The sequence below is a fragment of the Triturus cristatus genome, chromosome 4_1 (assembly GCF_964204655.1).
Source record: "Triturus cristatus chromosome 4_1, aTriCri1.1, whole genome shotgun sequence".
NCBI classification, from domain to species: Eukaryota; Metazoa; Chordata; class Amphibia; order Caudata; family Salamandridae; genus Triturus; species Triturus cristatus.
Genome location: NC_140585.1, coordinates 1,217,166,828 through 1,217,179,653, shown reverse-complemented (window position 1 = coordinate 1,217,179,653; position 12,826 = coordinate 1,217,166,828). Strand labels below are relative to the sequence as shown.

The 12,826-nt window shown below is 44.7% G+C and overlaps 1 protein-coding gene across 2 annotated transcripts in view; it reads left to right on the top strand.

Annotated features, from left to right (window-relative positions):
• LOC146856433 (solute carrier family 26 member 10-like) overlaps positions 1-12,826 on the top strand; it is a 335,814-nt gene that overhangs the window by 157,520 nt on the left and 165,468 nt on the right. For both annotated transcript variants that reach the window (XM_085654582.1, XM_085654581.1), the window contains exons 6-10: positions 465-547; positions 1,016-1,163; positions 2,741-2,854; positions 3,140-3,217; positions 6,462-6,557. In XM_085654582.1, the coding sequence (XP_085510708.1) occupies positions 465-547; positions 1,016-1,163; positions 2,741-2,854; positions 3,140-3,217; positions 6,462-6,557 (519 nt within the window). The remainder of the gene's footprint in view (positions 1-464; positions 548-1,015; positions 1,164-2,740; positions 2,855-3,139; positions 3,218-6,461; positions 6,558-12,826) is intronic.

The window sequence follows — 12,826 nt, the reverse complement described above, 5'->3', positions numbered from 1 at the left end:
GAGGCCCATTGGCCTTGCTTGCATTAGTGTCCAAGATACCCAGGCCACGCCATTGAGTAGAAGTCCTCCCATGGAGGGGAGTGTGAGACGCACAGTGTAAATAACTCGAACAGCGTATTTAACATAGGTAAGGCAGGGTAATGCCCTACAGTAGGCATTCGGGCAAAGGCACATAAAAACATTGAACTGATTTTACTGTCCTCTACTGACATCAACAATCTACTGTGCTCTTCATTGGACCAACGGTTCGCCAGCTGGGACTCACACATGAAGTACAGTATCTAGAAGGGGGTGTTCTTGCTGCAGCACTGATTTGATGACCTCTGATTTTACTTATCAGGTCAGAGGTCACCCAATAAAAAGAGTTCTGTTTAGCACCTAAAAGTGATCTGTATTCTGTGAGGCACCGTGCTAGTGAAATACCCGCTCACCCACTCTGCCTCTTTCTTGTGCTCCCCTCACAGGTCCTGCTGGCAACTGGCATCACCTTTGCCTCCAATCTCGAAAGCCGTTTCGATATTCAGATCGTGGGGCAGCTGCCGGCCGGGTAAGCAGTGCTGGACCGAGGGTGCCTGGGACCCCGGTCTTTAGTGTCAGCAGTCGTGTTATAAACTTTATGTAGATGAGGTTTATGCAGGCCTGGTGTCTGCAGTGCCAGTCAGTGTCATTAGTGCCACATGCAGAGGTAGTGACTCACTTCAAGGCATTAGTGTCAACAATTGTGTTTATGAAGGTATGGCCTGTAGGGTCCTGGAGACTGGTCATTGGTGTGACGTATGGTGGGAAGGTATGTGGAACCCTGATGCTTGTCGGTAATGCCATGTACACAGCTGTGTACTCTGACGCCAGCAATAACAGACAGAGGTATGCATGAGTTTGAGCGTGTGTGAGGAAACGCCACCCTTGGTTTTAACCTCTGGGACAGAGCTTTGAGTTGCTTTGCTTCTTTGGTGTCTGTGGGTTTGACTGTCTCATTGAGGGGTGCAATCAGCCATCTCCCCTCTTTTTCATCCAGATTCCCCAGCCCCACACTCCCCTCCATGGAGGTCCTGCCAGACGTCCTGGGCGACACAGTGGCCATCACGTTCGTGGGTTACGCAGTCTCTGTCTCACTGGCCATGATCTATGCAGAGAAGCACAGGTACACCATTGACCCCAACCAGGTAGGAAATTAGTGCACGTTTGTGACAAAAGAGGGTTGAGATGAAATGCAGGTTCAGATGTAATGGGGAACTTTCAGCCTAGATCCCAAGCCAGAGCTCGCTGCTGTGCCTCAGGGAAGGGTGTGCACGGAACCAGGGTGGGGACAATGGGCCCTAGAATGTGGACATGTGTAATAGCTGAGATTAAACCATGCTGGCAGCTGAGCAGGGACAGTGGGTGGAGGGTCAGACCCAAAGCAGTGGTCCTGGACATGCGAAGGAGTGGAGCAGATTCACTGCTCGCATACAGGTCCGTCATAGAGTCTCACTCCTTCATATTGCTTCACTGTTCCCCCACATGCATTTTTAACCCCCTTTTTTTATTATCGAATGGGTTGCTTCATATATGTATGTTTTTTTTTAATATTTACTCTTTTTAAAAAAGTGCGGTCTTTTCTAAGCCTTATCTTTAATAATCGTAGAGATTTATTTATCTTTGCTTAAGAAGTGTTGAACGATTCTTCACCAGAGGCAAAGACAATTAGTGCTTTTGAATTTATTAATGATACCTGTAATGGTGAACTGGCGTTACAGGGAATTTTGAACGTAATAAAGATATCCGGAATGGTGAAGTGGTGTTACAGGAAACTAACTTTTTCATTTGCAACATTAATACTATAGCTCATAGTATGTTTGGAGCTAGACGAGCTATTGCGATTTGAAGGATTGGCAAGTGACATTTGCAGGGTGACAGATGCATTTCTTGAGTGTGCTCAACGGTATCTTTTTACTCATAGGATTTATGAACAGCAGCATTTTTGCTGAAATCGGAATATGCAGCAGTTGACCAATTATGTGGCTACAATTTAAAATCCCAAAGTATGCATTTTTTTCATTGCTGCAAGATTCCAGTTGCCTCACTATTGCTAATCTTAAAAAGACGAACATATGGAAGTTTGGAACAATAAAGAAGAACTCTTTCTACAAATGGACAGAATGGGGGTTCAAGAGGGCAAAAAAAGGGAAACGCTTGTAGAATAGCGGACATTCATTGAGCTATCAAATGTGGCCTGTCCATCCAGTTGTGAAACATTTCTATAAATATTATGCGGTTGCATCTCCAACATTGAATCAGATTTAGTAACCTCAGTGAGAAGCACACACATTTCACAGTGTTGCGTGTTCCCCATTTCACCTACTCTTGTAAAATTCTCACAAAGGTTTAGCAGACTTTTTAATCAGAATCAGAAAATGTTATTGTTTACATCCTGTTGACAATCTTGGTACTCAACTGCATGTCAAAGGGCACCGGAAATCTCTCAGTTTTTCCCTCCAATTTCACCTGATTGGTTTTCTCAATATTTCAAATGTGTCATGTTAGTTTATGGAGACTCCTAATATGCCACTGGAGTTTTTCTAAATAATGTCATTAGTACCTTAAAATCTAAATATTGATCATTGTACCAAGCCACATCCTGAAAGAAAATGTACCAAACCCTCCCCTTTTCTGGCAAAGCCACCGGCAGCCTCAGTCTTGCTGAAGCCTTTTCAATTGCTGTGTAACATACCTTAGTTTTTGTGATTTTGTCTCTTGACAGGAGCTGCTAGCTCATGGGATTTCCAACTTTATTTCTTCTCTGTTCAAGTGTTTTCCCAATTCGGCAACACTGGCTACCACCAATATCCTAGAAAGCGCTGGTGCCAACACCCAGGTGAGCAGACAGAAAGCCAGAAAATATTTTCTGCAGTCTCATCCACACCATTGTTCTAAAAAAGAGAAAGATTTTTATAAATTAAAGTTGTGACCATTTTTACAAATGGTGCTGAATATTAAAGGTCATTTAGATGGATCCAAACCCTAGTAGGCTTTCAGACCCACTGGCAGCTTTTAAACGACCCATTTGATCCAACATTCCAGTTGTACTCTGATGTCTGACTTTACAAATGCTGAGCTCTGTGTACTTTCTCAGCATTAATATTTTTCCTAATTTCCTCAGCTTTCAGGGTTCTTCACGGCTATAGTGGTCCTTGTCGTGCTCCTGTGGGTCGGACCTCTGTTTTACTATCTTCCCAAGGTAAGACATACTCTTCCACTCCATCTTCTCACTCAGTTAGGTTTGGGTTGCTTCACATGAACAAGACATAAATGGTACCTCATGAATTTAGGTGGAAGGTTAATTTAGTTAGTACAGCCAAGCAAAAGACCCAAACACTCTGAGCCTTCCTGATCTCAAGATGGTATCTGCAATCATTCGGAAAAATGCTAGCTCCCAATAACCCTGAAATCCTTTCAGGTGATACAGCTTTATCATCTAGTCCACTGCTGCGAAACAGCAAGAAATACATAGTTCAGTTTGTCTGAATAGTCATGGTTTTTGCTTTCAGAGAACAGAAATACTTCCTCTGCAGACCCACTCATGCCAGGTCATCACATTTATAATATAATTTGTCCAGTGAAGAGGAAGAGCAGTATGTAAATGTGAATATTTCACTTGTTCATTTGTAGGCAAATGTTTTGCCCACTACTACATTCTTAAAGCTACATGTATAATTATTCCTGTAGCTCAACTCTAGTTATGAAGCAACAGAGTATATAGTATGTGGAATGTGGAAAGTTTACAATGTGATGCAAGTAAACCTTGCCTAACAAATGGAAAAATACTCCCTTTTGGCGTCAATGTGGGGTAAGCAATCAAATTAGTTGCTCTTGGATGTTGCATCAAAGGGGTAGCTAAAAAGTCTTCCAAGTTACGTTTCTTTCCACACCGTCATGCTTGATCAATTGAGTTACTGCTCGCGTCTCTTGAATCTTAGGACCCGAACCCCAACAATCCCCTGAACCCCAATGTTTTAAACACCCCAATTTTTACCTAATCATTTTGGCTCCAAGATCTTCAGTTGATCTAGTGGTTAGAGACTACACTCCTCATCAAAAAGTACAATTTAGCAGAGTAAAACAGAATATATATGGACGTATTAATAACTAAGTTTTAGATAAAAACAAAATGGCAAAAAATGATTTATTAGAGAATTATCAATAAAGTTGGTACAGAGAAAAATGCATGAATTGCCATGAAGGCCCAAATACAGAACTATAGAGTTATAAAACTTAGTAAAAACCCTAATTAGGCAAGTCTAGGCAAAAACCTTAGACTCAAACTCATAAAGAGTAATGACATCATCCCAATAAAAAATCTAGGAACAAAAGGACAGAGTCTGAGGAGGAAAATGTAAAGTCACCCCCAAAAGAGAGGAACAGAGGAGCAGATCCCAAGACCGAGGGAGTATCATAGACAATGCACACAAGCTATTAATAGATTTAGCAAATTTAGCATGGTATGATCATTGCTAGGGTCATAATGGGAAATCAGAAACAGCAACATAATGCTTTAAATCTTTAGTACTAACCCATCTCTTAAGGTAAGAAAAATCTTCTTCAGCAACTGCACTGCGGAGATGTATAACTCAAAAGGAAACATTTCTTAGACTATGGCTCATAGAATTAGCACACCTACAACGGAACTTCCAGCGGAAGTGCTTGAACATGATACTTTAGGTACACAATGGAAGCTTCATTCACAATATACACTTCCTGACACAGTTGTCCATCTTTGACATCAGTCACTTGGTGCTCTGCGGAAACGAGGGGAGTGAAACTTGTAGCGGGACACTGATTGGGATGGGGGAGGAGCAGGCTCAAGATGAGCATGTGGCATAACTACTTCACAGTATTAATTACACATCCAAGTGACTTAGTAAATTTGTTTCAAGTGCAGCATAATTAATTTATTGATTATGACTCTATACACCATTAAAACCATTAATTCGAAAATATTTTCACGCAATATTTACATATTTAAAAAAAAGATACTACAAATCATACCTCATCTTGTAACCTAGTGATGACCCCATGTTCTCAAAAGCACCTTCCATGAAAAGAAAGGATGGATTCACTAGGAGCATTTACTTAATATTCACTTAACATTTTGGGAAACAAATTTGAAAGCCTGCCCATTTAGGAGTCTTTTAATTTTTTAGAAAAGTCTACACATTTTAATACTTAAGAACTAAACCTAGTTGATTTCCATGACGAAAACATGGAAATTAATAAGTATGAGGTTTAGTAGAATTGTTTTTACAGTTTTATATAGAGTGAGCTTGGCCCAAGAGCATTAGAGCACTTTAACTGAGAACCAGATTACATTATAAATCTTTAAGGCATGGGGAGATTAAGGGGCTGATTACGACTTAGGCAGTCTTACCACCAGCCCGCTGCAGAAGTAGTTTAGAAAACACCCCAAGCTTGCAGTATCCCGCCCGGTGTATTATGAGTGTCCACCAGGGCTAGCGATGTGTAGGTGGCGAAGTCATGGCGGGGGACGCTTCAGCTTAGGAAATGAGCCGGACGCCAATGCCAGCCACACTGCGGTGCCTTCAGCCATTCGGGCGCACTGTTTCCTTGCATTCTGTTGTGCAAGTGAACCATTGTGTGCACCCAACCTGAAGGCATTGGAAGGCACTACATTAGCACCAGCTATATTACACATGGGCACATTTGCCCTTGAGCCATTTATTCGGCTCATTACCTGCCTTTTTGCCAACTCTCGCATGGTGGTGTCCTCGCCAGGAACAGGTCGGTGGAAAGGCAAGTCCTGATTGGGCTGGCGGTAGGCTGCTCAGGACCCCCTACATAGGCTGCCTCTGCCGCCGCGGGAGGATAAATATCAGAAGAGGTGGCGGTCTTGGGGCGGAGTTCCCACTCCCTTTCATGATAGCGTGGTCAGACCGCAAATGAAGCAGCCAAGAGGACCTCTGAAAATGCGATGGTGGGACTCTTCCCACCATCATCGTAATCAGGCCCTAAGTGATTTGACCAGAATCACAGGATGTGAAGCAGATGTCCAGATTAAAGCCTGGCTCCCAGTTCCAAAGTCAGCATCTCTAGCCATTAGTACATATCTCCTCCCCAGGATTTTCTCCATGGTGATCTATAAGACTGAGTATTAAAAAAATGTAGACCACCCAATCACATTTGTAAGAGCTGTACTATGAGAAAACGCAGTAGAGGACCTCTGAGAGATGTTCTTGAGAAAAAATGGTTGTCATCCAGTTTACAATTCTTTGTGTGATTTCACCCTTACAGTGATACTTTAAACACACTCTGAGCATTTTTGGGAGGTTTATGAAATGTTGGCTTCTATTATTAGACATTTTTGGAATTTTCTAGTTATTAAAATCAGGCAATAAGACACTGCTGAAGCAATAACACCTCACTTCACACTGCATCTCTTGTAATGCTACCCCTGTTCTTCTTTGCAGGCAGTTCTTGCATGCATCAATGTGGTGAGTCTGCGGCAAATGTTTTTGCAGTTCCAGGATCTGCCACAGCTCTGGAGGATCAGCAGAATTGACTTTGTGAGTTCTTGCTTTATCTGACACACCTATCTGCTTCGTCATTGAAACATATTGTAAAGAGCATCCACATGTAAGCGTAATTTTTACAGGTGATACAAAAGTTCCCAGTCAAGGTGTGGAATAGCCATTCGGCACGGGGAGGTGGCTTTAAAATCAGTAAAGGTTAAAAGGGATTGGGGCAAGCCTAGAGGAATGAATATAGAGCAGAGTAAGCTAAAGGTGTAGAAAAATGCCCTAATTACGAGTGGTGATATTCCACCTCGAGAAGTAACTCCAGGTGTAATTTCATCACTCGCCAATATGAGGGTTCCAGGTCTTAGTACCCAGAATCACCAGGTCCAAAAATGTCATATGCAGTAATGCCCAGTCCACAAACTCTTGATCCAAAAATTCCAGATCTGGTGTTTGGTTTCATCTTGTGTGGATGCATATCCAGTGAATCCTTTGCAGAAACGGGGGCAATGAGAGGGGGCCATAGCACAACCTGGTCGCCGTCGGCAGCACCATAGAAGGTTCATAGAATGATCCCCAAGTTAGGCCCAGGCCCTCCCTGGATCTCCACTCCCACACCCCTCCAAAGCAACATAGCCAGGTAAAAGAGCACAGTCAGCCACACTCAGAGTCCTGGGCCGGATTCTGTGGTCTGGGGCCCCGCTCTTCCCAACATCTAAACCCAGAGAAATCAGATTAAACGTTCCCAAGCCCCTGCAACGTCTCATTCCAGGAACATAACTTGTAATTACCAGTCAAAAGTTGTAATTACCTGTTTTAGGTGTTTATATACAGTCTGGAATAAGATTTTCTGCCACTCTGTTCTCCTCTATCCATTCATCAAAATCCACAGTACTCCTATTCAGGCCCTGAGTAGAGCTTGTGGAGTTACAGCAACCATGCAGGTAAGCATCATGCAGGTTAGTATTTCTACCTTTACGACGTAGTACTTTACCATGAAGGTATTTCTTATTTTAAATAACATAATTTTTATGTTATGTAAAAAGTTGTTTACGGTGTGGGTAGATGTAAAGGAAGGTAAGAGTGATTTTGCGGTTCAGAGGTGGGTAGAGGTAAAGGGAGGTAAAAGGGAAAGTAAGGGTAATTTTAGGGTTTAGGACTGGGTAGAGGTAAAGGGAGGTAACAGTGATTTTAGGGCTAAGGGCTGAGTGAGGTAAAGAGAGGTAAAAAGGAAGTACCATTTTCAGGTTTGATGGTGAGTAGAGGTAAAGGGATGCAAGCGCAATTATAGTGTTCTAAGGAGGGATGTGGTACAGGGAGGTAAGTCGTAAGAAAGGATTTCCCCCTCCAAAACATATATCTATATATATATATATATACACACACACACACACTCACATATATATTTGCAAATATGTATATATGTATATCACCTACTGGCGGTAGCCAGTAGGTAGTTATAGTTAGGACCTAGTTTCCATAGGAAAAGCATTTTTTGATTTGCCGATAACTTTGGCGCCGTTTGACGAATCGTCACGAAATTGTCAAAACTAATTGTTCACTCAGGCCAGCTCCTGTCTTGAAAGTTTCGGGGTGATTCGTCAAGCGGGGGTTGAGAAAAAAGGGGGCCTGAAAATGTGTTTTCTCCATGGTAATTTCCATAGGAAACTTTAGACATGGTTACAGCCTGAACTGCTGAACGGAATTACACCAAATTTGGCAAACAGATAGCTCTTGGGCCAGAAAGCACGCTTTTTTAAAGTGGTGTAAATCGGTTCAGTAGTTTTTGAGACATTTAAATAATTACAGATATTGATATTTGAGAATTGTGAGATCTGAGTGGCTGAGCACTCCCAAGCACCATCTTGGCTCTGATTGGTTCAAACACTTTAAATCAGGAAGTGTTGGCAGCCATCTTGTCACTCGGTACCGAGGGAGAAGGAAAAAAGTGAGAGGAACATTAAAACAGAAGAAAAGAGGGCAGGGTAAAAACACCCTGACCGCAGGCTGCTGCTCTTTGTTTTTTAAAGCCCCCGGGTGGGCCAGGTCCCGTGGGCAATCCCAATTTATGTAACGGGGGTACCCAAGCCCCGGGGACTGCCACCTCCCTGGGGCTTTGTTATTTATGTGCAGGGGGCATGTGGCCCCCCGCAGCCCCGGGGACCGCCACCTCTCTGGGGCTTTATTTGAAAATGCATGGGGGGCTCCTTTGCCCCCCCACGCTGCCCCGGGAACCGCCACCTACCCGGGGCATGCTTAATTATGTTGGGGGGCCTCACGGGGGGTGGGTGATGAAGTCCTCTTGTGTCCTGAAGACGTCAGGACTGAAGTGGACTTCATCCCCCTAGCAGCAGTGCGCCAGAAGGCACGTTTGCAGAGTGGTGTAAAAAGGGTGTGTGGCCTCGTACCACTCTCAGCAATCCAGCTGTGTGGGGCTTACTGGAGGTACCTTGTGGGCTAGCTGGCCCCTAGGGACCCTCAGTATTCAAGGGGACTTAATTCCCCAACTTAGAATGCGCCAAGATGCACGTTTGCATAGTGATGGAGAAAGGGGGCGTGGTCTGTAAAAAACCTTAGAAATTCCCTGAAAAAAACATAGGTTTCAGGGACGTTATAGTTAGAAATTTGCATTTTAAAAAACCATAGAAATTCACTGAATAAAACTACAGGTTTCAGGGACGTTATAGTTAGTTGGACATTTCACCCATACAAAACCAGAGAAATTTGGCCGTTATAGTTAGTTGAGCTAACTATAACTCGCGCCCCCGCAATGCACTGCTGATGACGTCACATATTACATCATTGATGACATGGTCAGTGACATCACTGATGACATCTCAAATGACATCAATGATGACATCATCCAGTGACTGTGTGTTCCTGTAAAGTTTAAATATGTTTTATATATATAAATGCCAAGGTGTATGAAGAATGAGTGGGCGTATAAGTATCTGAATGGATGATTTAGTAGGTGCATGACTGACTGTATAAGTGAGTGATTAAACGTGTCTGACTGAATGCATGGGTTAGTGACTAAACTGTGTGAATGTCTATATCAGTTTGTCAGTTGGTGTGTAAGCGGCTGAATGGGTTGGTGAATACCTACATGAGTGTCTATATGGGTTATTGATTGGTTGTCTGAGTATCCGTATGGGTGCCTGAGTGTCTGTATGGGTGGGTGGGGGCTGTGTGACTCTGTACGTAGATGTGTGAGTGGGTGATTCACTGGGTGTATGGGTTAAAGAGTGCATCTGTGAAGGGCTGTATGGGTGGGTGAGTGTGTGTATGGGTGTGTTGGTGAGTGAATGGATGTTTCAGTGGTACATGTGTGAGCAACTACATATGTGAAAGGTAGTATATGTGAGTGTTGGAGTATATAAATGACTATATGCGAGAGTGAGTGATTTTGAGAGTGGCTGTAAGGATAAGTGTGTGCTTGTATCAGTGATTGTATAAGAGAGTAAGTATGTGTTAGTATCTATGAATGTGAGGTGGTGTGTGTATAACTGTATTGATGAGTAAATGGGAATGTGATTGATTCTTTGCATGACTGACTAGAAGTGTGAGTAACTCTATGGATGAGTGTCAGTGTGTGAGTGTCTGTAAAGGTGTATGAGTGAATATGATAGTACTGTATTGATGAGTGACTGCATGTATGAGTGACTGTCTAGGTGAATGAGTGGATGAGTGTGTAGACCTAGGAATCAGTGAGTGGGTATGTAGTAACTGGTACTGGTGTGTCTATGGTTTTGAAAACGGTAGTCTGTATTTTAGAGTGGGTGGATCAAAGGTTATATTAGGGTGTGAGGAGGTGCATCAGAGTATCACGTGGATGATGTCATCAGTGATGTCACCAGTGATGTCATTTGAGATGTCATCAGTGATGTCATTAGTGATGTAACTGACCATGTCATGAATGATGTAATATGTGATGTCATCAGCAGTGCATTGCGGGGACGCGAGTTATAGTTAGCTCAACTAACTATAACGGCCGAATTTCTCTGGTTTTGTACGAGTTAAATGTCCAACTAACTATAAAGTGTGAAGAAATTGATTTTTTCATGGAGACGGATAGCTCTTGTTTGGAAATCAAAACATCCCCCGCTAATGGTGACTTGGGAAGAAGACATTACACGTTGAGCCAGAGCAGAGGAACAAGCCTTGCTATGAAATGATAGGGTTACAAAACGACGTAAACCGTTGGCAGAACCCCTGTGCAGAAATGGTGAGAATGTGGGAACAACGTCATACACTGAAAGAAGCTCAGATCTCCTCTGCCACTGACTCTGAGGGATCGCTAAGGATGTTCTGTTAGGTATCATGACTCTGTAATTCCTTTTTTCCACTGTTGAGGTTTGGGCCTCCCCCCCCTGCCATTTACCCCCCCCCCCCCGTCGACTTTTGACTATGATGTGTTAAACTAATGCCACACGCTTGGGTGAGCAGACCTCTGGTGGTTTAGATTTCGAAGTTGTTGTATGTTTAATGGGATTTCTTTTTTGAAATGGTATAATTTATTGTGTTAGCACTGCTGGAATATTTGTTACAGAGGAGGGTAGTATAGACAGTAACGACATGTTTATGGGCAACCAGATGGAAGACAAAAAAACAATAAAAAAAATGGATGCCCATTAACTCCCCATGCAAACGGAGCTACTGAACAGTTTGATTATTACACAAGTGCCGGTATTCACTGGAAATAACGTAGTTGAGTAGTACTGTATTGCTAAACAATAATGAATTTAAGAATGTATATCATGGAGGAGCCTAGCGCTTGACCAAGATGGCCGCGTGAGCTCCCGAGACCCACGCGCCCTCCGTCGACTATCCTGTCTTCAATCCTGTTTTATATGCACGGCATCTTGCAGATGACTCGTTCTGGAGGCGAATGATGCTGCCCGAGTTCGGATCGCCCACCGGGAACCGGAGTTGTGCACGGCGGAAGATTGAGGCCTATCTCCGAGGGATGCCAGGGGCTGGCGTTGGCAGGATGCCCGACCTCTAATTGAACAACAGCGGCCAGGCGAGGTGTGAACTGTCGAACGGAGGACCTCGTCCTTTCACTTTCACTTTCTCGCTCTTTGTCTGCCTTGGCCCGGGAGCGCTTTTGGCTGCTTTATTATCCTCTGGACGCTCTGAGCCCTACTCTGGCTGGCTATTGCAGATCTGACTTCTCCTGATCCCTCTTGCTGAGAGAGGGCCGTCCTTTTGCACCGGCCTGCTTGGTGCCAGACATGTCGGGTAAAGCAGAGGTGGATCGGCTGAAACCCAAGGCTACTAGGCGGGGAGCATATACTCAAGCTAATAATATGGATCGCTATGCCCAGCAGAAGGGGTCACCTGGTGGATCGAGCCAGTCGCTGGAGGTGCAGAAGACTGCCTCGCCCTCAGCCTCGGAGCTCTCGTTGCAGGATGTTATGGGCGCGCTCGAAGGGATGCAGGCTTCGATTGGGAGACAGTTTGATGCCCTGGCGCACAAAGTGGATACCATCTTGGTGGACGTTAACCTGATCCGCGCGGATTTGGGCAAAACCAATGAACGGGTTAAAGCCCTTGATCTCAAGACCACGGGCCTCGCTGATGATGTCTCCGAACTTCAGACTGAGGTTCGTAAGCTGCGGGCGGAGAGTGATCTCTCCGCCCGTAGGCTCGAGGACTTTGAGAGCCGGGCCAGGCGCAACAACGTGCGCGTTATTGGGGTCCCGGAGTCCTCGGACGAGATTTCTGTAGACCTGCTCGTGGAGGACTTGGTGCTTAACCATCTGAAGCCTAAGGGCCTTGGGAAGTTCTTCGCAGTTGAGCGAGCTCACAGAGTGCCGGGTGGGAGGCCCAAGGTGGGAGCTCCACCGAGACCAATTGTCGCCCGGCTCTTTCACTTCCGAGATCGGGACGCTATCCTGCAAGCATCGCGGGTGACGGGCCGGTCCCCTTTCAGAACGCGTCGGTGAGTTTCTATCCTGACTTCACCCAACTGGTGCAAAAGCAACGGCAGAGTTTCCTGGGGGTGAAGAGACGGCTTCGGGAGAGGGACCTGAAGTATGCCATGCTTTTCCCTGCAAGATTACGTGTGGTGTACGAAGACCGAACTTTTTTCTTTGAGTCGCCTGCTATGGCCGGTGAATGGTTGGACGCTTTGCCCCGACGGCGGACTGGTGAGGACGCTGCCGCAGACAGCGACAGTGGCCGGGATGGGCAGGGTTGATGCCTTTGGAGCCGAACTGACTTGATTTGGGTCTAGATAATGACTTGAACTGATTGCAGTAAATACGGGGGGTCGCGGGAGGATGATGGGGGCTCTTTCCTCCCTCAAGGTACTT